The following is a 22,058-nucleotide window of genomic DNA, read 5'->3' as shown; positions in this document are numbered from 1 at the left end:
GGTGGGATACTGGGCATGCAGGCGCATATGATGGCGACGTCGCATCCGATTATACTCCAATAGATTACGGGATTGTTGTCCACTAAGTTGTCGCCAGAAGAATGGAGATCATGTATAGACCTGATACGTGATTGATGTCAGCTTACCACTGATATTGGTCAATTTGGACAATTGGACGAGGGATCGCATTCGGAGGCAACTGGCAATAGTGAGTCTGTTCATGTTGGCATGCCTCGGACTCCATCACACCGTATTCTTGGGTTATCTACAGAATACTGGCACAGAACATTGGCATGATTAGCATCATCTTCCTTTTGCTCAAGGAAGGCCTTGAGAGTGGCGAGAGAGGAAATGAGATGATTCATATTTTCATAACTATTTGTATTGCTGCGCGATACCATGAGGAAGTGCTGATATCGATGCAGGGGCCGGTCCCCTCTCCTGTCCAGCCTGTCCAGAAGTGGGGACGCTGGCTTGCACCGGAAGAACAAGCCCAGGCAGGGTATTGGATACCGCGAAGAGAATCGATAATACTCCCAGAGTGTATCCGATATACCTGTATTTAGATAGCGGGAAGACGCGTTGGTCAAAGGAGAGGAAAGACAGCTGAACAGATGTGTCCGCGGGCATATAGAAAATGTCAAAGAGATACAGGTACTGTCAGGTCCAGTCTAGTAAATATAGTTAGTGCAACAGCTTCTGTTCGAGACGAGTTGTGGCTACGAATGAGCAGTTTTGGTGGAACGGGAAGACATCCGTTGGTGGTAAGCCCTAAGGAAGGGAACTGGAGAGGCCTGTTGCACCAAAAGCATACCACGAGAACTTTAGCATATCTCCGCATCTTAGAGACTCCTATGAGGGTCATCTAAAATGGCTTGGGCCTTCGATAGTGGCTGGCTATGCCATTCCCTCGCGCACTGTAACCCTAAAATGGATCGGCAGACCAATCATGGAGATCTCGGAGAATGATGGCTATCGAGCCAAAGGCGCTATTTGCCGCACCTATTATACCAGCTGGATTAACAATCTCCACCTCTAACTGATTAACGAACTAACTAAGTTAACTAGTTGGTTAGTTACTGTGCTGGCAGTCGTCCTAGCGACGTTTAGACCAAGTTTCGCATGCATAAGATCCACACCGCCCCGGCATTTCTCTGGCCTTGTCCTTGCATTCTACAGCACTTCGTTCATGTCTTGTTGCATGCATTCTCCGTAGATGGTGGCTGTCACAATGTCCCTACCAACATTAGGCAGCGTCCTTCTGGGGCTGGCCCTTTTGTATTTTGCAAAGTCAGTGCTACTCCGCAAGAAGACGTCTGCACCACTGCCCCCAGGCCCGAAGCCGAAGCCGATCATTGGAAATCTGCGGGATCTGCCGCGACCTGGACAGCAGGAGTGGGTTCACTGGTTGAAATTCAAGGAGCTCTATGGTATGTGATCACAGCAGCATATGGCCCGGTCGCAACCTGATAACTTCGATCGCCAGGCCCAATCAGTTCGGTCTCGATGTTTGGCCAAACCATCATTATCCTTAATGACCACCAGGTGGCAGTTGACCTCATGGAAAAGCGCTCTGCCACATACTCATCCCGACCTCGAATGGTCTTTGCCGGGGAAATGTAAGCATACTCCAAGCTACACATAGTCTGCATTAGACTATGTACATACTAACACAAGGCAGAGTGGGCTGGGAAGACGTGTTAGGCTTTCAGGGATACTCCGATCGCTTTCGCTTTTATCGCAAAGTGTTGCATCGCGTTCTGGGTACCAAGGCTCTAATGTCACGCTTCAACCCCTTGCAGGACGTTGAAGTGCGGCGATTTCTTCTGCGCGTTTTGCGGAAGCCGGATGACTTGATTCAACATATTCGAACGTAGGTGTATGAGCCGAACCGATGATCCTATATCTAATTTGGTGTAGGGAGGCCGGAGCGGTGATTCTCAAGATCGCTTATGGATATAACATTGAGCCCAATGGCCCTGATCCCCTCGTTGACTTGGCAAACGAAGCAATGGAGAATTTCTCAGTTGCGGGGAATCCAGGGACCTGGCTGGTCGACACCATTCCTCTTTGTAGGGCAGCTTCATATCTCAGACCGACTGCCCAGAGGCTAACGAAGACAGTGAGATACCTTCCCGCCTGGTTCCCAGGCGCTGGATTCAAGCAGACAGGCTATGCTTGGAGAAAGACATTGCTCACAACCATTGAGAAGCCATATCAACTTGTGAAGCAGCAAATACGTCAGGGTTCGTACTCACCCTCATACTTGGCTAGTGCCCTCGAACAAAGCGAGGGAAAGCCTACTGCTGAAGAAGAGTTTGCGAGCAAATGGACGGCTGCATCACTTTACCTAGGAGGGGCGGACACTGTAATACCAGTCGACACGCTCGTGTGATGTGTAGTGGCTAACAGGCTCTAGACTGTATCGTCGTTATCCTGCTTCTTCTTGGCAATGGCATTATACCCCGAAGTCCAGCGCAAAGCCCAAGAGGAGATCGATCGTGTCATAGGGCCGAACAAGCTTCCTACGTTTGACGATCGTGAGAAGCTCCCATACATTGAGGCCGTGGTCAAGGAAACCCTTAGATGGCACCCTGTGGGCCCGATGGGCATTCCGCACTTGGTCACTGAGGATGATGTTTACGAAGCTATCTCATCCCCAAGGGCGCCCTAATCCTGCCAAACATCTGGTAGGTAGAGTTCCACCCAATCTATTCTACATCTGACCGTTGTAGGTGGTTCACACATGATCCCACTATCTATCGTGATCCCGAGACGTTCAGACCTGAGCGTTTCCTGGGCGACAATCCTGAGCTCGATCCGCATAGCCTTGTATTTGGTTATGGCAGACGCATCTGTCCTGGTCAATTCTTAGCAGATGCAACCGTCTTCCTCAGTACTGCACAGTCTCTGACGGTTTTCAATTTCTCTAAGCCAGAAGGGGAAGATCTACAGGCTGAATTTCTCCCGGGTGTTATCAGCCACCCGGCACCATATAGTCTCGATATCACCCCTCGGAGCGCTGCCCACGAAGCATTGATCCGTTCAGTGGAAGTGGAGCATCCGTGGGAAGAGAGCCACGCGAAAGAGCTCGAGAAGGTGGGGTGTTGATGATTAGACGGCGTGAATTCTTATTAGTTGCGACGGACCAGTTCAACGGCGAAACACATGCCACCTCTGGTTATAAACAAACAAAGTCAGGAATTCAGATATAGCATAGGTGTGCAGTAGAACAATATCTAAAGAACACCTTCTTACCGCTCTATACCTCGTACTTATACAAGGCTATGGCTGCACCACAGCAAACGATCAAATAGTTTATTAACCATCGATGCTAAAAACAAGAGAAGCAAGATTGGATAATGTAGCATGAGACCGAGCCACTTGATTCAATCATACTGGAGTATCACTTGTAAGACCGTGAAGAAAGTAGGGCGATGGTGATTCCGATTCCTCTATATTGTTGCCATTCCCCAAGCAATCGATACACTTTTGTGCTTTAAATAGTCTTGCTGATAATCGCATTACATGATACAAACAAACGTCCCACACAGCATCTAATTGATGCACTAGGGGTCGTTACTAAAAGTGGCATGTCGCAGTGTTGATCTCGACAGTATCTGCGTATAAACTGCTCTTCAACAAACTTCTAGTCCGGTGTGATGCTTCCTCTGCAGCGTTTTAGCACCAGAACTGTTTGAGATCAGTATTGAGTTCCGTTATTTATTTACTTATTTTTTTTTTCAAGGATCGACACTGACTCACTGCCATGTCCTTTGCAAATACTTGTTGGCACTGCTTGAGCTCTGACCTGTCACCGTCGATGTCTTCAGTGGCCTTTTTACCCAACCGACTTACTGCGGTGTACGTGAGAGGCTAGGCAGCGGGATACCTCAGTCGGTTGATAGGTGCATCCACCCCATATGTATGGATGCATAGTAGAGCTGGGCATTAGCCAGCCACAAAAGCAGATCCAGTCGCACGGCGTCCCGATTGAAACGCGTCTTATACTTGGCCGCGAAGCCTTCTTCAACCGCGCTGCATCTTCCCGGAACTTCGAAAGGGATTCTGACACCCTGAGTCATCTATTATTCTTATCATAGACAGAAGATGCAGATCTGCTCTCACTCTAGCTTTGCTATGGTCCCTTCACTGTGCGGGGATTCTTGATAATGAGGCTACTGGTAGCCGAGTATCGTCGGCGAAATTACGGGTCCAGACCCCCTTGGTATAGCTGTCCTTCTCGGGGGCCTTCTCCCGTGGCCGCATTTGCAAAGAGGGATGGCTTATCCATTTATGCTTATAGTATTCCAATACAGTAGCTATTAACGAGACAATAGAGAAACAGTTGATAAAACACGGGTTGAGATACGGGCAGAGCCACCCCAGTGAAGGTACCTGTCATCGAAAGCAGATGCCAATTACCGGCCCTAATATTTCCAGGCCATAGTGAATCAGCCCTAGTCTAGACTAAGCTGTGAATTGGGTACATTTCTCGCGACTGACTAAATGGTTTTGTGGATTAACTGACCCTGTTAAGAGAATAAGCCTCATGGGAGAGAATACACAGGGAACTTTCTATATTCAAAGTTAATGAAGCACAAAGACAATTATAGTAAGGGTCAACAACCGGATGTCCCGTGCCAAATGGCCTAGTGGCGCCAATACATCTGTAGGAGAGTTATGATAAGGGGTTACTTTGGAGAAAATAAGGGGACAATATGCTATGGTAATCTAACAATCGATATTTATTATTTGGAACTAGCGATAGATTGGTGTCCTGTGTCACAGGAAGCGTACCATAACAGCCTATGAACCAGCATAAAGCATTGAGTTGTCCGTTTCGAAGTAGCATTATATTCCTTGATTCTAAATTCAAGTGCTACCGATCGAACGGCACAGTTTGGGGGCATTGGAAGCTCTTGAACCGTATCCGTCCAGGCATCTCTCGTCCAACCTCTGCAGTAACTTTGGGAACTCTTCAATGGGCAAGAAGATATTGTCAGACTTATGACTGTCATGGCCAGTCATCAAATTTTTTCACCTCTTCTCCGAGTCTGGGGGCTGTGTGAGGAGTGCGCAAGTTGCGATCGAGCATATGCAACAGCAACCAGAATAACAAAAACGAATAATAAGATACCAGTCAGCGAGCTTGAGCCCTCCCTGGGAGAAGACCCAAGCTCCTTCTCTGTAGGCGAAAACCGGATTTGAGGTTCGGCGAGGGGAATGCGAGGCCTGTCCGTCCTATGGCTACGATTAGAATCATCCATTTGAGACACTTGATTTGGGCTTACTTTGGCGTGTGAAAAGGGGGATATTTCCCAGACCGACTGCCATGATGAGGACCGTATTGTGGGCTCGGTTGAAATTCGGCGTCTGGATTGTGATGCTGAAGCCAACGCTCGTAGTCGGTATTTGGTCTTCCTGTAGCCGGCATTTTGCGTATATGATCAAGGAATAACCATTAAGAGACCGAGGTATTGTCCCTAATATTCATAAACGAAGTCAAACCGAGGAGTCATAACTGGAAGTACGAATATGCACACAAAGAGGAGACCCTTGGAAATATGGCTGCCTGCCCCAACTGTGGTGAGCTTATTTAACATAAACTGGAGACCAAGCTTCGGTCAAATATAGCTTAGCCTCCGAACTTAAACAGACCTTATCTAGGCAGTTGATCATAGCGTTCGTTGTCTCGGACAAGGCTCGGTTGAACCCAAATCGCCCTGTGGTCCCATGGGATGACTGTTCATGGCACCCAGGACTCACCAGTTCTCGATATAAAGTATGAAAAGAATCTCTGATAATACCTTTCTCGGGGCCAACAGATGGCTATCCAGGCATCCAACCCCAAAGCACTTCCCACAGGTAGGCAGAACAATTCTGGGCTCATCGATTAAAGTTACATCCGTGGGTTGCCTTGGCCTCTCCACTATGGACGTAACTAGACTATCACACGAAGATTACCTAATTAATATTGGTCAAGCCCGTCTTAACGTGTAGCCGGTGCCTAGTACATCTTCCTCGGTAGGTTCAGCGTCCTGCTAGGATGCCAGCGATGTATTGGACCGTGTTATCCCGTGTGGTTGCATGGGCGTACGAGCCAAGACTTTCCAGAAGAAAACCAAACGTCAGCACTGAGCTAAAATAAGGGTCCATGTCTTAAAATGTTTGAGCCACCATGGTTCCGTCCAATTGAAGCGAAAGTAGCTGCCAGCGTTTACCCGTTCTCCACAGGAAAAGGCCAATCAAATAATTTTTCTGGACCCCCCAAATCATAACGAGGTAGAGATCTACTGTCGAAACTCGTTATGGGATGAACAACAGGGAAGGATGCCTAGGCGTCTTACCTGGGAACAGTTTGCGGAGCATCGCACTGAAGTAATGGTTCGAAATTAACAAGGTTGTCTCTCTGTTGCCTTGTACTGACTATACAATTCTCCAATGACGTGAGGGGGCACACGCATTAAAGCAATATGGTTCCAAACCTGTAGAAAGGTGAAGATGGCATGTGCCTCTGGACGACCAACATTACAACTCGGCACGCAGTAAGACGGGTGAGACTGAGAGCGGGCGAGAGAGGAATTGTCGATTAGCACTCTAGGTCGTTTAGGCTGTTTCAAGAGGTCTGACTGAGAGATGCCGTCTATCTAAGAGGAAACCGTACCTCAGATGGCCTGGCACGAGATCACCGCAAGTCTGAGGAACCGTTTCGGTCGTGGTCGAAGAAACATATTTAGAATACTGATTTATGCCCGCATACTATAAGCGCACATTTGATACTGTGATCCGAGAAGTAATACTTTAACGTCCTGTTGACTGAGATATGTTAGGGTTATCGGGTCATGTGCCGTGATGGAGCGAAGCAAGATATCAAAATTTCTCTTTAATCGATCCATCGCATATAGCACGTTCTTGGAATGGCCTTCCGCAGGGAGCCATACTAGATGTTCGAACACACTTGTGTACAATGTCTAATTATTCTTGAATGTATAGATGAGGTTCAAAGTCGGGATATAACCTACTCTGGAATGACTCAAGATTTGGGACTAAAAGAGTGGCATATACCCAAAATTATCTTCTGAATGGGTTTGGACCGGGATGCCTTGTACTCACAAGATCAGACACCGGTAAGAATTGAGCGGAGCCCGTTGCGCGAGGTTATGGGCGAGACAAGCAAAAGAAGTCAATTGAAAACTATGATAGTAGAATCTAGTAAGGGAGATATCCCTGACTATACATGTACTCGTACATAGAAGCCATGCACCCAGCCTTTCCCAAGAGGTTTGGAGATTCTTGTTTACAATTTTCTGCCGCAGTGCTCACTCTCAAGTACCTCCCAATATGAGTGGAATAATAAACACATACGTTGCCCCCCAAATAAATTATACACGCAAAATATCTAATGGGAATACAAGCCTTCTATCGTTGACTTTTGATCCCCGCGATATGGACTGGGCTGCTTTTTAATATCGGGAATGGAAAAAGACGAAAACGATATAAAATGATAGTATATTTGACTAAAGCCGATAGAGTCTCTGCCGTTGGTCACTACTGATCGCGTCGCCAATTCCTATCAATAGCTTTGTACAAAAATGTCTTCTCTCTAGACATACAGCTTTGGACCAGACCCCTGAAGACGATAATTTTTTAACAGCAGTAGGGATCGGCAATGATTACTGGCCCCGCAATGGTGCCATAATAAAAGGCCAAGTATGCTCACATTGTGTCGATAAGCGGTCATATCGATTATTCCAGGAAATAGACGTTTCTCGCTAGATATATCAGTCTAGGTTATTGCTGTGTTGGTGATATCCCGAGATGCTAGTAGCCTAGACCATCATTGAATTGACTCGAAGCGGTTTATGTATATTCATGTTCTTGTGGTACGTGGGTTGACTTCTATTGTATCTAGCAGCCATTAGTCCACATTTGAGCCATGCTATGTCCACATTGGTAAAAGCCTCGCATTCAAATATGATCCCACCAGGTTGTGGCTTTCATGCCCAGCTCTTAGTTTAGTTACTTTTCGTCTTCACTTAGTTAGGTGTCGGCCCCACACTTCAAAAAACCTTCTTTCTCAGCTATAGGGAGTAAGTTCAGGCACCTTGCCTCCTACCTTGAAACCCTAGCTTAGGCATACTCCAGATGGAGTAGTCTTGTCACACTGAGTTACAGCCTGTAATGGACTGCCATCATTGGCCGAAGCTCCTATTCTCAGCACAGTGGATTACCACACGTTGCGGCTCAACCTGCTAGCATACGCTGATATAGCAGCTTGATACTAACGTCTGCTCTACGGAGCAGGATTATGAGAGAATGGATGTGAATAAAGCGCCCCCAGATCAGATACAATCCACTCTTGGTATATATTCCACGCGTACCTGTATAACCACAGCAAACAACGTCTGCTAAGCGAGCCGCAACCATTACCAAGATACGTGGACTCTATCCGCTATGGGTCCACCAGTCGGCAGTTATTATCCCGCTATTCCCACCTAACTGGCTTCCCTGTAGCCGGACACCGTTTGATATAGATTAACTCACCGTTAGTTCGTGGTTCGGGGGAATTAGGGCGTACAAAGCCTATGATAGAGACGAACTCTAGTGGAGCTTCGGCTACCCTCTCGGCTACAGAATACGGGCAGTATTCCGAAGTATTGTACAGAGTACGCGTGCGCACAATGGCCCACCGCTCATCCTCCTGCTTAGAGGGTAGCACTTAAATGAAGGGGGGCTTTGAAGGGTATGACAAAGTGATAGATAAGATGCGATGGGCCTCATATAGTGCTCACTGTCTCATTTTTCTTACTTCGGTTAATCGTTTGTATTGTCTAACTGTCCACTCCTTTTTCTCGTAATTGAAGATACTAATTTCCATTGTCGCTCTTTGTTCTTTTTTCCTCTTTGTCTATATTCGCTTATAGATGCTGTAAAATGCGTTCTGCATCATTTCTTCTATGGGGTCTGGTACCTCTCCTTTCATCCGCCCAACTCACTGGTAGAGTCGGGCCCCTCAGGTCAGCGGCTGAGAAGGCCGCTTATAAAACGTGCAATGTTCTTGATTACGGAGCAGTCGCCGACTTGTCAACTGATATTAGTGAACCATTACTGGACGCCTTTGCGGACTGTAATGGCGGCGGTCTGGTGTATGTTCCGGAAGGAGAGTATGCCTTGTCGAGCTGGGTCCTCTTTGATAAAGGAAATTCCTGGGCTCTGCAACTTGACGGTGTGATCTACCGTAATGGAACCGACGGCGGCAACATGATAGCTTTTGATCACACGAGCGATTTTGAGATGTTCAGCAGCACCGGAAAGGGTGCGATTCAGGGACTCCGGTATGAGTTTCGTATTGCGGGACAATCGACGAATACCAGGACTTTGAGGTTGCAGAAAACCTCCTCTTTTGCCGTTCATGATATTATCTTGGTTGATTCTCCAGCTTTCCATTTGTCGCTTGACACTGTGACAGATGGTGAAGTTTACAATGTTGTCGTTCGCGGGGGCAACTCCGGTGGGCTAGATGGTATTGATGTGTGGGGTGAGAATGTCTGGGTCCATGATGTGAGTCCGCTGATATTGAATGGAATGCCTGGGATGTAACTCACTGACGGTCGATATATAGGTCGAAGTGACTAATAAGGATGAGTGTGTGACTGTCAAGGTACAGGGGAACTCAAATTTGCTTCATGGTCGACTTGCTAACCATATCCCTCACAGAATCCATCCCATAACTTGTTGATCGAGAACATCTACTGCAACTGGAGTGGAGGCTGCGCAATCGGATCCATTACCTCAGGCACGAATATCACGGACATCATCTACCGTAACGTGTACACTCATTCGTCCAACCAGATGTTTATGATCAAGAGTAACGGGGGTGACGGATACGTGAGGAATTTGGCTCTAGAGAATTTCATTGGTAAATCCGCTTTCTCTTCCCTTGTTGCACACTACGCCAGAAATAATTGCTAAGGAGAGAACTATTCTCAGGACACGGAAATGCCTATTCCCTGGACATTGACAGCGCCTGGAGCAACATTGAGACAGCCGACGGAGATGGCGTCGAGTTTTCAAACATTACCATATCCAATTGGAAGGGCACTGAAGCGAATGGGGCGCAACGTGGTCCGATCAAGATCCTCTGTCCTGATGATAATCCTTGCTACGATATTACAATAAAGGACTTTGCCATGTGGACGGAAACCGGAGACAGCCAGACCTATTTCTGCCAGAGCGCTTATGGGAACGGATTCTGTCTCCAAGATGGTGACGATCTGAAGGAGTACACAACGACACTGACTACCACCAGCGCACCGACTGGCTACGCAGCACCCACAATGAAGGAAGATCTTTCCGACGGCATGGCTTTGAACACATCCATTGCGATTCCTACTATTCCCGCCTCCTTTTACACCGGTGTGACGCCATACAGCCGCATCGCAGGCGGCAGCTCGGCAGCTGTAACGCCCAGCTCGAGTTTGGCATCCCCTTCGAGCTTTGCAACCGCCAGCTCAACCCCCGTCACATGGAGTTCTTCCGTTCGTGTCTCATCGTCGCCGAGGCCTGTCAGCTCACTATTCTTCGCCAAAGAGAGTCCTTCGTCATCTTGGACAAGGACTACAGGAACACCCACTACGACTGTTGCAACGGACGCCCCGTCTACCAATCCCGTCGAAAAGAAGCCGTCTGCTGATACCAAAGTAGTAGTTGGAAAGTGTGGCTTTGCCCCAGCTCCCAACCAGAAACCCCATCACCATGTACACCACAACTCCCCTCACCACCATTGATATCAACAACTAGAATGCTCTTGTATATGGGCAGTCAACTGTAATATAGAGAGATCGTGCCGAAACGACAAATACTCTACTTATTATTATGTAAAAGGTGTTCTACCGCGTTGGCAGGAAAAGATATTCAAAGCCCACGACACAACGAGAGGTATACTTAAGGATTCAGCTCATACCCAACTGGCTTTTCCCACGAGTCTCGAATATGAAACTCGGTCGATGCATCCATCCATCATATGTGAGGCAGGCGGAGGTGATAAATAAAAGAGACGGAAAAAAATATCAAGGTCCTAGCCGGATTCGAACCGGCGTTACCGGAAGATTTGACTTCTCGTATATACCGGTTGGTATATATTGTTCATCAAAATCCGGTGGGATAACCACTACCCCATAGGACCGATGGATGGCGAATTTTTCACTCCAGGGCATTTTTAGCAGACGAAGGACTCCACAGGTAACCAGGTGCGTCTGCTCACTGAGTCCCGAGCAAATTATCAAACAAAGCTTATACCCCGTATTTTTGATTTATCTTCGAAAGTTTTGGGAATGAGAGTAATACATTAGTATATGATTGAATGAAGAACCAGTAGTACTTCCATGGAGATTGCTAGTACATGAATTCTGATCGCTTCCAGAGGCCAAGGTCGCATATATCCAACAATGCAAGGGCAGCAGCAGGCAATGCGTGAAGGATATTCCGGCGTCATGATGCTAGGGAAATACGTCCCTTCTCTCCCTATATCGTCTGACCTTCCAATGTGAACAATTTGGTGAGAGCCTGTATTGCGTATTACTCCACTATTCTGGCTTCAAGCCTGGAGACCTCGGGAGGCCCGTAGACGGACGCCTTCTCAGAAGGAGAAGTTTGGAAAACCTGATAGACACAACATTCTTAACAATCTGTCGAAGACTAGATCACCCGCAATTCGGCAGATTCTCCTGCGTAGTAAACTCTCAGCTAAAGTCTAGCAGAAGCTAAAATCGCAAGCCGTCGAACTTGGATGGCTCCTTCGTGGACTAATCGGAGATTCTGCTTAACTACCAAACGTTTACAGTGGATCTCAAGTCAATAGTTCCAAACATTGTTCCACTCAAGATATGCATACAAAACACTTGTTTTTATCAATCTTGCGACCGAGAAATGGCCAAACTGCGGCGCCTTTATTCTCAGATACATTACCGCACTAGGGCTCGCTCTTCGACCGAAGGGCTCAGGGTAGCCCTACGCTCACTGATCTTATCCTTTCTCTCTTCCTTCTTCCCCCCCCACATCCAAGGGTAGACCTATGATATCACACTTCTTCAGAATTCCCCCGCATCTCCCGTGGAGAGAAATATGGGTTCAGAGAGTTCTCCGGTGGAGACTCCACTGCCAAGACCAACCATCGCGCAAAATGTCCGCGAATCATGCAGCCATTCGCAGTAGAAACGCGAGCAATGAGACAGAAGCCAAGGTCTGGGGAATTTATAAAAGACTAGGGATCTCATCAAATCCACCAGGATCTGCCTTGTAGCTGGAAATAGTAATTTTATGCTATAATACTGTATCTATCGTAAGGGACGAATTCGTCGCTGCAACAGCATGCGTATCTTGTCTTCCGTCCTCGCTGTGGCGAGTATACTCACCCTCTCAACGGGCAGAGTCATTCCTCGCCAAGATGGGAACTCTTACGTTGGCTACCTCCTTTCTACCTTTAGCGACGCGAATCCTTCGGTATTTTGGTATCTTTCCGAAGGGTCTGATCCGTTAGCCTTCAAAGCTCTTAATGGAGGATGTCCAGTATTGGAATCAACTGTTGGCACACGCGCAGTGCGGGATGTTTTTCTCGCTTCGAATGCTGCCAGGTCTGAGTATTTCATTATTGCGACAGGTACTGAGCCCATGTTGTGACTCAAGACACAGATTTACTAACAAATCCATCTTCCGGTAGACTTGGATATCAACGCCGAGGGCTTTTCCTGGGATGAAGCAACAAGACGCGGTAGCCGTGGGCTTACTATCTGGAAGTCAGATAATCTTGTAGATTGGTCTGAACCTACATTGACAACGTATGTAAGCCAACAGGTCTCAAATGCAGCTGATTCTGACTGTTTCCCAACAGGATTGAGGAGGACACTGCCGGCATGGCCTGGGCACCTTCCGCTGTCTGGAATGATGATGAGCAGCAATACTATCTCTTCTGGGCGTCACGACTTTATGATCCCAGCGACTCCGATCATACCGGCACTGCTGGTTTGGATCGGATTCGCTATTCAACCACCAAAGACTTTGTGACCTTCAGCTCTCCGGCTGATTACGTCGCTCTGGATGGAATCCCTCTAATTGACCAAGAATTCCTAGAGCTCGGCACACCCGGGGCCTACGCTCGTTTCATCAAGGACGAAAACGTCAACCAGGTTTATCAAGAAACCACAACAGGTGGGCTGTTTGGCGAATGGACCCGCATTCCCGGCTATATTGGCGATAACCCGTTGTCCGAAGGGCCAGCTTCGTTCCCTGATATCGAAAACTCCGAACTTTACCATCTGTTCCTTGACAACTATGAGGAGTACGTGCCGTTCCAGACAAGCGACATCAACACGGGTTCTTGGGAGAAATCAAGGACGGCTTCTCTCCCCTCGGGTTTGAAACATGGTTCTGTTTTACGCTTAACGCAGTCGGAGTATGATACTATTACTTCTAAGTACGCGACGAATTAGGCGGCATATGTTGGTTGAGATGACGGCGTGTTAGGTAGTCGATTAATATAGTATCATTTGATCCCTTTACATGATAAATTACGATTCTCAAGATGGATAAACATAGTACCGAAGAATTGCATGAAGTTAGAAGTGACCGAGCTATTGCAGCAGCATGGTTGGAACGGCCTATGGAATGAACTACTCTTGATCCCGACTCCTGGGATATAACCACGTAGATCCTATTTGCACTAATAGAGAAGTGCTTCTAGCGTCTGCACAGTTCTTGCGATAGCCTCGTCGCCAGCTTTGAACATCGCATTGATGTCAAGAAAACGCTCAACCTCCTTTAATGCGGCAAGGACATTTTCCCTTGTACGTGGACAGAATCTGCTCACAAATTCACGGTGGACAGGGACGCGGTGGTGGGACATCTCGAAAAAGTTTCGTTCACTGGAGGTCTCCATGAGTCGTGTGATTGACGTTCCATTTGTTCGCTTCCTTTCTTTTTCCGCGAGAATGGATAGGAAATAGCTCTTGTCTGCCGCGAGGTCTAGATATGCGTGAGTCTCTGGTAAACTTAGAGGCGCGGCGCCAGGCACATTTTCGAGTAGTTTTGGGAGTGTCGCAGCCTTCTGTAGTGGTACGGCAAAGTTGCAGTCCCAGTCGATGATACTGGGGAATGATCAGTATTGCACAGGGCATGATGTTCAAGGAACGACAGCGCTTAGGTGTCAACGTTAGGGGTTAAACGAACCCTTTGATGTTATATTCCTCGTCAATTATGATGTTGTCATTGTGGAGATCGACATGGACAAAAACCCAAGGGCAATTTTCGTGCTGCGCAACAACATATCGGGGAATCATTGATCGTTGAATTAGATAGTCGATTGCAGTGGAATAGTCTTGGCGCCGCAGCGTACGACGTATGCCTCTGTCCACACTCTCAGTGAGCCAGACGCTGGTTGATACCTGTGTGCCCTTGGGAGTCCCGTCGGGTACCCCTATTGACGTGAGAATGGCTCGATGGTATGGCTGCAAGCAGACGTACCATAAAATAAGGTTTCAGTGTCCAGTGGACACTCAAGAATCATGTTGAGTATAAGGTCGGTGATCTGGTCTAGGACCTTCTGCCGATATGGTACTGGAGGGGTGGATTGATCCCATGGCATCATGGGTGACCCTTCAATCCAATCTAATAACATGTAACCAACCCCGACAGGGTTGTAGCCGCAAGAGCCGCAGTCAAAATGCCCGTGTATACGAGGAGCAGGAACATTTGGAGACTTTCGGGCAAGTTGGATTGGTCTAATACAAATCTCTAAAAAGGAATCATCCTGGTTCAAGGGTATCCTTGCAGCCCATCGCTCATGCCTATCGCGAAAGCTGATGATGAAGATAATGTAACCAGGTCCAGTGATAGGTGAGCTGTTGTTATCTAGCTGACAGGCTGGAGTGCCAGCGAGGGAAGATGCAACCTCAAGCAGGGCTTGCTTGTTGAGGAGCTTCAGAACCTCGTCCACGGATCTCATCTTGCTCGGAAAATGTTTGAGCTGCCAAGCATGTCCAGAGCCAAGGAAAAAGTTGAGAAGTGATACTTCTCAGGAAGTCCAGCAAGACTACGAGAAATGCTTTATATACTTAGACCTGCTACCACTATATTATGCAAGGGTTATTGGGTCATCGCGGTAGATACCTGTCATACATGTACTGAGTTACACAGTATATCGTTATCCAATTATATAACAAGGGGAATCGTCCGCTGTGATCCATGGGCTATTGTTATGGAGCGTTGTCAAATGTCAATTGGCTGCTGCATCATGGACGCGTCAGACGGGAACATGCATCGGGATCCGAAAGATAATATACGAAGCGGTCAGAATGGAATTGGTTGCTTAATACATGGCAACTAATTGCCCCTCATTTATCTTTCTTGTGCGACATGCCCACTAGACGGGGTGTTGAGAGCTTTTCCTCCCATAGGAGCCTTTGCAGAATATCTCATGATCTTCGTGACAATGGTGGGCAGACCCTGGGGAAGGCATTGGCCGTATATGGCCGATTGAGCGTAAATTGAAATCGTCTCTGGTCTTACTGAAGACTATTTAATTAAAGGCAATATGGCGCACCCTTCTTCTTATGAAGATCTCAGCCTGAACCGAGTGCCTTAGCTTTCCTCATCCTCTCTAGTCTTTCTCATACTCTCCCGGCTCTCACTATGGCTGATATCGAAAAGCCTTACAGCACGTCAGCTTTCAATTCCCTGCCTGAGCTGCACCACGCACATGAAGACTTCGTAGCTAACGGCGGCCCTGAGCTGGTCAACAATGTCCTCGGACCTTTGATCGTTCAGCATCGATTGGAATTCACGCTTGGCGTTGGTCTATTGCACCGCCACTTTGATCTCTCAGACAAGGAAAAGCTGGTTGAGTTTAACAATGTCTCAATGCCATGGATGCACCAGCAGGGTGACAGGCATAGCGGAGGCCGAATTCTACCTTGTGCCTGGATGATTGATGGCACCGGCCTCGTTCCGTATGAGTTCTATTTCTCGCCAGTTTGCCATGATACGAAAGCTGACCTAGCTGTCATGGCCCCATTTCTCCATGACTTTATACGCTGTATTAAGGATGAGGGATTGAAAGAGACTATTGGACTTCGATTGTTTCCTCGTCCCGGCTTTACAGGGGCTTTGGAAATGACAGAGGGGAGAGCAAATATCAATTTGACACCCGACCAGGTAATGTGCAATCTATCTTTGAACCTGATATCGATGAACTGAGTAGCTAATCACATATTTGTGTATATTTATATATGACTACAGGTCCCCAATGAGGCATGGAACAGTTCCACAGAAACCATGTGGTTTTTCGAACCGAATTATCTACGAAAGAAATATTCATGTAGATGCAACCCAGCGTCCGGACACATGCATATACATCAGCCGTGAGAAGTGAAGATGAACAACAATAATTGATTTTTTGCCATGGAGCATGAGTAATTCTGATGGATGCAGGGGGGTGGCGTTAAGATGTATTTACTAAGTTCTCGAAATTGTCTTCTTTAATTCTGAGCCTAACGTCTCTCTTGGTTATCCCGTTCTATGCGCCCAATATGTTACATAAATGCTTTCCTACAGGCCTGATATCCCCTTAACGGATGGCTTTTTATTGCGTTCAAATATAACTGGACATAGAGGGCAATAATAGGTTCTTTGCCCAAGTAATCACGTCCATTCTCCTCACGTACTGTAAATAAGCCGACGACCTCTTACATCAGCTAGTGGCGGTGGCATTGAGTAATGCGTGTATTAAATAGTACTTGTTGTATAGAGTATAGAGATAGGCCCATTGAATCACACTGGATAGTGCAGTGTGCAAATCCAACACTCTCATTGCCATTGCTGTGATGTTGATCTATTTCTGGAGATTCAAAGCTGCTAACTCGGTCCAGGACCCGTATTCGATGGACTAGGGGCTGTCAATGTTCACATCATGCACAGCCTACTCCGCCGAGGCTCAATCAGCCTTCAACTTCCGTGTTGGCTATGCCGATCCATTCCCGTATTGTCGTGAGATACGCTGATCCCCCCCCAGCCAATTTCCAGATCGAGCAAATCAGGCCAAATGCAAGTGGGCAGGACAAAATCCCCTAACACATTGTTTGAACGATATAATGCGGCTGTAGCCCCCATGCACCGATGAGAATCAAACAACACAATTGCTGGCTCACAACGATGGCACCCTCATTATCGAAAATCGGTCTTCTGCCTATTCTCGCGCTGTCGCTTTGCTTCGGTAGTGCTTTGGGCGAGCCCTGGAAAGTTATCGACACGGATTTCCCCGACCCTAGCGTCATCAAGACTGACGATGGATATTACGCCTTTGCAACCTCTTCACACGGGGTCAATACTCAAATAGCTCATTCTGCAGATTTCAACACGTGGAAGGTCTTGGATGGTCAAGACGCGCTTCCAGGTCCTTTCCCTAGCTGGGTAAATGGGAGCCATCCGAAGGTCTGGGCTCCAGATGTTATCCAACGGGTGAGTCTAAGGAAGTTTTTAATGCAAATTAAAAACTCTCACTAAGTATGACAGAATGATGGGACCTTCGTCATATACTATTCCGCCGCAACCAGCGGAACCAACAGTAAACACTGTATTGGCGCCGCAACCTCTTCGTCAGTTACTGGTCCCTACTCGCCGGAGCAAGATGTACTTGCCTGTGATAAGAGCAAAGGCGGCGCCATCGATGCTGCGGGCTTCAAAGATGACGACGGAACGTACTATGTTGTGTATAAGGTTGACGGCAACAGTCTTAACCAGGGCAGCGAGTACCACCCCACGCCTATCATGCTGCAGAAGCTGAAGTCGGATGCTGTGACTCCTGACGGGAACGCCGTACAGTTGATTGATCGCGACGATGCCGACGGGCCACTGGTCGAAGCACCTAGCCTCGTGAAGAGCGGTGGCCAGTACTACCTGTCGTTCTCATCAAATTGGTACAACACCTTGAAATACGATGTTAGCTACGCCGTCGCATCGGCCGTAACCGGTCCGTACATCAAGGCGTCGGCTCCAGACGCGCCGCTGCTGGTTTCAGGGGATAACAGTGACGGCGGACCGCTGGGTGGTCCCGGTGGCTCTGATTTCCGCCAGGATGGAGGTGCGATTGTGTTCCATGCTTTCAATAATGGGCAGAATATGACCAAGGGTCGTGGTATGTGGGCGGCCAACGTCAAGATTGGTGGAGGAAAGATCTCTGTCCAGTGAGCCAAGGATATGGGCATCAAGTGTCGTTCATTAAATGTATCAAATTTGTACGAATATCGTCGTTAATATACATGCATGATAGGTATAATTACATATCTCAAGGGTATCTGCAGTTTGCTAATGAGCGTGGCCATCCTGATTCCGAGGATGGTTCTTTTCCAGCTCACGCCATTTCTTAACCACGACAGCTCTCTCCTCTGCTGATGAGGCACACATCTCCTGGATGCCTTGTTCTAGTCGCGACCGTAAGATGTACTTCGTCTTGTTCTTTGTTAGGGAACTGCGAAGGCTCTTGTGTAGTCCGTCCAGCGGGAAGCCTGCTAGTCCCCAGATGCCTATTGAGGTTGTAGGTTAGCCTAGGAATAGAAATATAATGTATTCGAGAAAGGCATACCTGCAGCTGGCTTCAAGAACACACCACCCATACCCTTCCCGACGCCCTTTACCAAGCCTCTACCACCGGACTTCTGGAAGCCCCGAGCAGGTTGCGTCAGAAGGCCGGTAATGCCATAGTAGAATCCTTCTGTGAATTCCTGTCCACTGTCAGCATCCTGCCTGAAGACCACGCATAGGGCAATCACTCACGATCCCGGCTGCTCGAAAGCCACTCTTCACATTGCGTACTCTCGGGATCCGTTGCACCGTTGTATCATGATACAGCTTTGGTGCGTTATGGAAGCCCTTGGCTAAGCTCAGCGCCAAATCGGTGGGTAACATGATAGCATAATTAAGCACTTGCTTGGCAAACTTAGAGGTGTGATAGCTTGTTTCCGCTAGAATCTCTTGCGCACCGATTTTCTGTTCTGTAGCTTGTTTGCGAGTCAGCGTGCGTTCAAGATCGAGTTCATTCGCAGCGTTATCGGCATCGGAGTCATCAACCGCTGTATCTGCACTACTGCTGCCTGACTGTCCTTCCTCGGCTGAAGCATATTCGCTTTCACTCCCCGGTTCTGAGGCGGATGACCCATCATCGCTCTCAGATCGGTCTTGACGACTGGCGCCATTGATATGGGAATTGGAAGGCCCCTCCCCTTTTTGTGCTTTCGCCTGCGCTAGGCCTGCGGCACAATGTGACTTTATCCAATCTCGGTCACCGATATGGCGATGGTGATTGTGACGCTTTCTTTTGCGGTTTTCCCTGGAAAGCATTCCAGCCAGGTCTGTAGGCACAGTGGCAAGACCGCTGATGAAACCGCTGACAACCCCATATAGCACCTCAGCACTGGCGGAAAGCGGTCCTCGCGGATCACGGTTCGTGTCGTAGTGCATAGAGCGATACCTGAAAAGTATGAGTTAACAGTCACAGAACACGTTGGCCTGAAGGAAAGAGTGTCTCACAGTTCAAGACTATGCGGGTCCACAAGCCCAGCCTCTACCAGAACGGCTGCCGCAAATGTGCTCAACTTGATGTGCAGATGTTTATGCCACCATACCGCCGGCCGGGTGGGACATATAGCGCACCGCAGCCTGCGCAAATCGAGATGTTGATGAAAGCTGCAGACGGCGTTTTGCACACCCCTCTCCGTCCGCATGCCTTTGCCTATCTCCTCGGCCTTTTCTAGAGTAGATGGCTCTAGAGCTTTGTTGATTGCTTCTGCTAGTTTCTCTGCGGTCAGTTGTTTATATGGCACGGGCTGTGGTCCAGCGCCTGCGCGCGCCACAATCGATCCCCAGAACGGCTGATCACCGAAGAAGGGTACAATTACCGTCGGACGACCCAGGACCAGCCCGGCAGCAGTGGTGCCTGCACCACCATGGTGAACGACGCATGAAACATGATGGAAAAGCCAGTCGTGTGGAACCTTGCCCAGCAGCATGACATTCTCGGGAATCTCCGCTCTTCCTTCTCCAATATTGCCCCATCCCTTCGACACGAGCGCTCTCTTCCCTGTAAGACGGACAGCCTCGAATACAATTTCGGTCAGTTTAGCGGGATTGTCAACTACAATGGAACCAAAACCGATATACACCGGGGGGTCGCCTGCTTTAAGGAATGCATCGAGATCGTCGGGTGGCTTGTAGTTCGTGTCGCTGGCTAGGAACTGGAACCCGCACACGTCGATATTTTCACCCCAGTCCTGCGGCTTGGGGAGGAGGGATGGAGACCTATAGTGATGTGATTAGCATCTATGTGGACGTTTACAAGCACGTAACATACCAAAGATAGGTATATGGTATACGCAACCGATGTGCGATGCTGGGAGCCCGGATGGCATCCAAGGGGTCCAAGCCCAGCTCCCTCTTCCGAAAGCGATTGATCAGGTCGCCAAGTCCTTCCCATAGCATCACCTCGACAATCGCATATGACGCGAAATTCGCAACGGATGGCTTGGTATTACGCGCTCGGACATTGGCCAATGGATGGGGGAATGACTGTGTCGCCGACCATGGCATCCTACAATCTCAGCACACGATGACTTCCGCTAGAACACGGACAAACTCACGTAAACATCATGTTTACCGGAATTCCCAGCTTCTCTGCACAGCTAAGATGCGCGAAACTAGGTGGATTCGCAATGATCACGTCGGCGACAAACGGCTGGCTGGTGCAATCTGGAGCCTCACTCCACGGATCCTCCTTGATATGATGCATGCCCGTCCCATCCCCAGTCTCAAAGCACGAGCGCCAGCACCCGGAAAAAATAGCCTTCATTTCACGACGGCGTTTTGGGATCGCGCCGCTGCGAATCGTCCGCATATCCGGCATCAAACCGGGATTGTTTACCATGAACGCCATCAATTCTGCTGGGTCGCCCCCAATGTTGAAAAACTCCAGCCCAGTTTCATTGATATATTCACGAAAGGCGAGATGGGTAGCCAGTCGGACCCGGTGTCCATGCTTCTGTAACTCCTTTCCCAACGCGACGAATGGCTGCACGTCACCGCGAGAACCCACCACGTGGATAACGACGTTTAAACGCAAGGGAAACGTGTCCTGTCCTTCTATCGACATAACCGACGGTCTACGGTCCCCGCGCAGGCGTCGGGTACCGTTCCAGATGCTTAATCAGATTGAGCAGCCAGGGCTTCTGTTCGCGAAACTTGATATCCAATCGTCCGTCATCTATTGACCATGAGACACCGTTCCGTCATCCCCGTGTGTAGAAGAGAGTGGAATACAAACCCATCACCCGAACACCAGTATTCAATCCCTGCTCTCGCACATGCGCCTGGCCACCACCAACCGAGCGACGCCTGGCACTGAGATGCTCATCCGGCCAATCTCCCGCCGTGAGGCCATGTTGATGCGGGCGGACCGGTGAAGCTGTTGCTGCTGCCATGATGCTGGTGTATACCAATCCTTTGTAAGTGCATTTGTTATACACCCCTCCGTAGTACGTATGATTTCAAGAACCAAAGAGAGAGAGAGAGAGAGGAGCAAAGGTAACTTGGGTGAGGATGAAAACTTCCCACGGCGCCGACCGATGATGTCACAGCGCGATGGATTAGCTTCGGCCGATCCACTGGTTGAGCCGAACCACTCTTTTGCTGATTTCCATGCCGAGCCCGTTGGGTCCCACTGGTGACTTGTGCTGTTGTCATGATTAAGAAATTGACTGGCATTCAGGCTTACTTGTTGCGATGAACTCATTCCCCAAGTTGGTCGTTAGTGGTCGCTGTTGTCCAGTCCCTGGCCAGCCCTATCGGGCCGATCCCGATTCTTGGTTCGTGTGCGATGCCGAGGTTCACCCTGAAATTTGCCTCTTAGCTGTCCACCATATAATACAAATCGGAAAAGGTAAAGGCAAAATCTGGAGTTCCTCGGATGTCCTGCACATCACTTCAAGTCATACCTCGCTTCCCCGGTCTCTCGACCA

The 22,058-nt window shown here is 48.5% G+C and overlaps 8 protein-coding genes across 8 annotated transcripts; 5 read left to right on the top strand and 3 right to left on the bottom strand.

The window, feature by feature from the left end:
• Positions 1-1,216: 1,216 nt before the first annotated feature.
• ANOM_007958 (cytochrome P450) lies at positions 1,217-3,111 on the top strand (the record flags this gene model as incomplete). Its single annotated transcript, XM_015553214.1, has 7 exons — positions 1,217-1,430; positions 1,487-1,619; positions 1,682-1,873; positions 1,921-2,072; positions 2,124-2,368; positions 2,420-2,638; positions 2,695-3,111. The coding sequence occupies 7 exons, from the start codon at positions 1,217-1,219 to the stop codon at positions 3,109-3,111; spliced, it is 1,572 nt and encodes a 523-aa protein (XP_015403849.1).
• A 1,919-nt stretch (positions 3,112-5,030) lies between these two features.
• Positions 5,031-5,437, bottom strand: ANOM_007957 (uncharacterized protein; the record flags this gene model as incomplete). Its single annotated transcript, XM_015553213.1, has 2 exons — positions 5,031-5,244; positions 5,295-5,437. 2 exons carry the CDS (start codon positions 5,435-5,437, stop codon positions 5,031-5,033), a joined length of 357 nt encoding a protein of 118 aa, XP_015403858.1.
• A 3,500-nt stretch (positions 5,438-8,937) lies between these two features.
• ANOM_007956 (rhamnogalacturonase B) lies at positions 8,938-10,790 on the top strand (the record flags this gene model as incomplete). The annotated part of the gene is made up of 4 exons (XM_015553212.1): positions 8,938-9,564; positions 9,626-9,664; positions 9,721-9,922; positions 9,994-10,790. The coding sequence occupies 4 exons, from the start codon at positions 8,938-8,940 to the stop codon at positions 10,788-10,790; spliced, it is 1,665 nt and encodes a 554-aa protein (XP_015403857.1).
• A 1,582-nt stretch (positions 10,791-12,372) lies between these two features.
• Positions 12,373-13,490, top strand: ANOM_007955 (glycoside hydrolase family 43 protein; the record flags this gene model as incomplete). Its single annotated transcript, XM_015553211.1, has 3 exons — positions 12,373-12,661; positions 12,722-12,839; positions 12,893-13,490. The coding sequence occupies 3 exons, from the start codon at positions 12,373-12,375 to the stop codon at positions 13,488-13,490; spliced, it is 1,005 nt and encodes a 334-aa protein (XP_015403856.1).
• Positions 13,491-13,720: 230 nt separating this feature from the next.
• ANOM_007954 (phosphotransferase family protein) lies at positions 13,721-15,001 on the bottom strand (the record flags this gene model as incomplete). The annotated part of the gene is made up of 3 exons (XM_015553210.1): positions 13,721-14,144; positions 14,227-14,473; positions 14,521-15,001. The coding sequence occupies 3 exons, from the start codon at positions 14,999-15,001 to the stop codon at positions 13,721-13,723; spliced, it is 1,152 nt and encodes a 383-aa protein (XP_015403855.1).
• Positions 15,002-15,687: 686 nt separating this feature from the next.
• ANOM_007953 (uncharacterized protein) lies at positions 15,688-16,251 on the top strand (the record flags this gene model as incomplete). The annotated part of the gene is made up of 1 exon (XM_015553209.1): positions 15,688-16,251. One exon carries the CDS (start codon positions 15,688-15,690, stop codon positions 16,249-16,251), a length of 564 nt encoding a protein of 187 aa, XP_015403854.1.
• A 954-nt stretch (positions 16,252-17,205) lies between these two features.
• On the top strand, positions 17,206-18,240 carry ANOM_007952 (glycoside hydrolase family 43 protein; the record flags this gene model as incomplete). Its single annotated transcript, XM_015553208.1, has 2 exons — positions 17,206-17,511; positions 17,566-18,240. 2 exons carry the CDS (start codon positions 17,206-17,208, stop codon positions 18,238-18,240), a joined length of 981 nt encoding a protein of 326 aa, XP_015403853.1.
• A 78-nt stretch (positions 18,241-18,318) lies between these two features.
• Positions 18,319-21,521, bottom strand: ANOM_007951 (putative UDP-glucose,sterol transferase; the record flags this gene model as incomplete). The annotated part of the gene is made up of 8 exons (XM_015553207.1): positions 18,319-18,575; positions 18,635-18,773; positions 18,826-19,519; positions 19,579-20,346; positions 20,399-20,635; positions 20,685-21,203; positions 21,232-21,304; positions 21,365-21,521. 8 exons carry the CDS (start codon positions 21,519-21,521, stop codon positions 18,358-18,360), a joined length of 2,805 nt encoding a protein of 934 aa, XP_015403852.1. The 3' UTR covers positions 18,319-18,357.
• Between the last annotated feature and the right edge of the window lie 537 nt (positions 21,522-22,058).

This window comes from Aspergillus nomiae (genome assembly GCF_001204775.2).
Source record: "Aspergillus nomiae NRRL 13137 chromosome Unknown contig00304, whole genome shotgun sequence".
Lineage (NCBI taxonomy): Eukaryota > Fungi > Ascomycota > Eurotiomycetes > Eurotiales > Aspergillaceae > Aspergillus > Aspergillus nomiae.
This window is presented reverse-complemented; position numbering and strand designations above follow the sequence as displayed.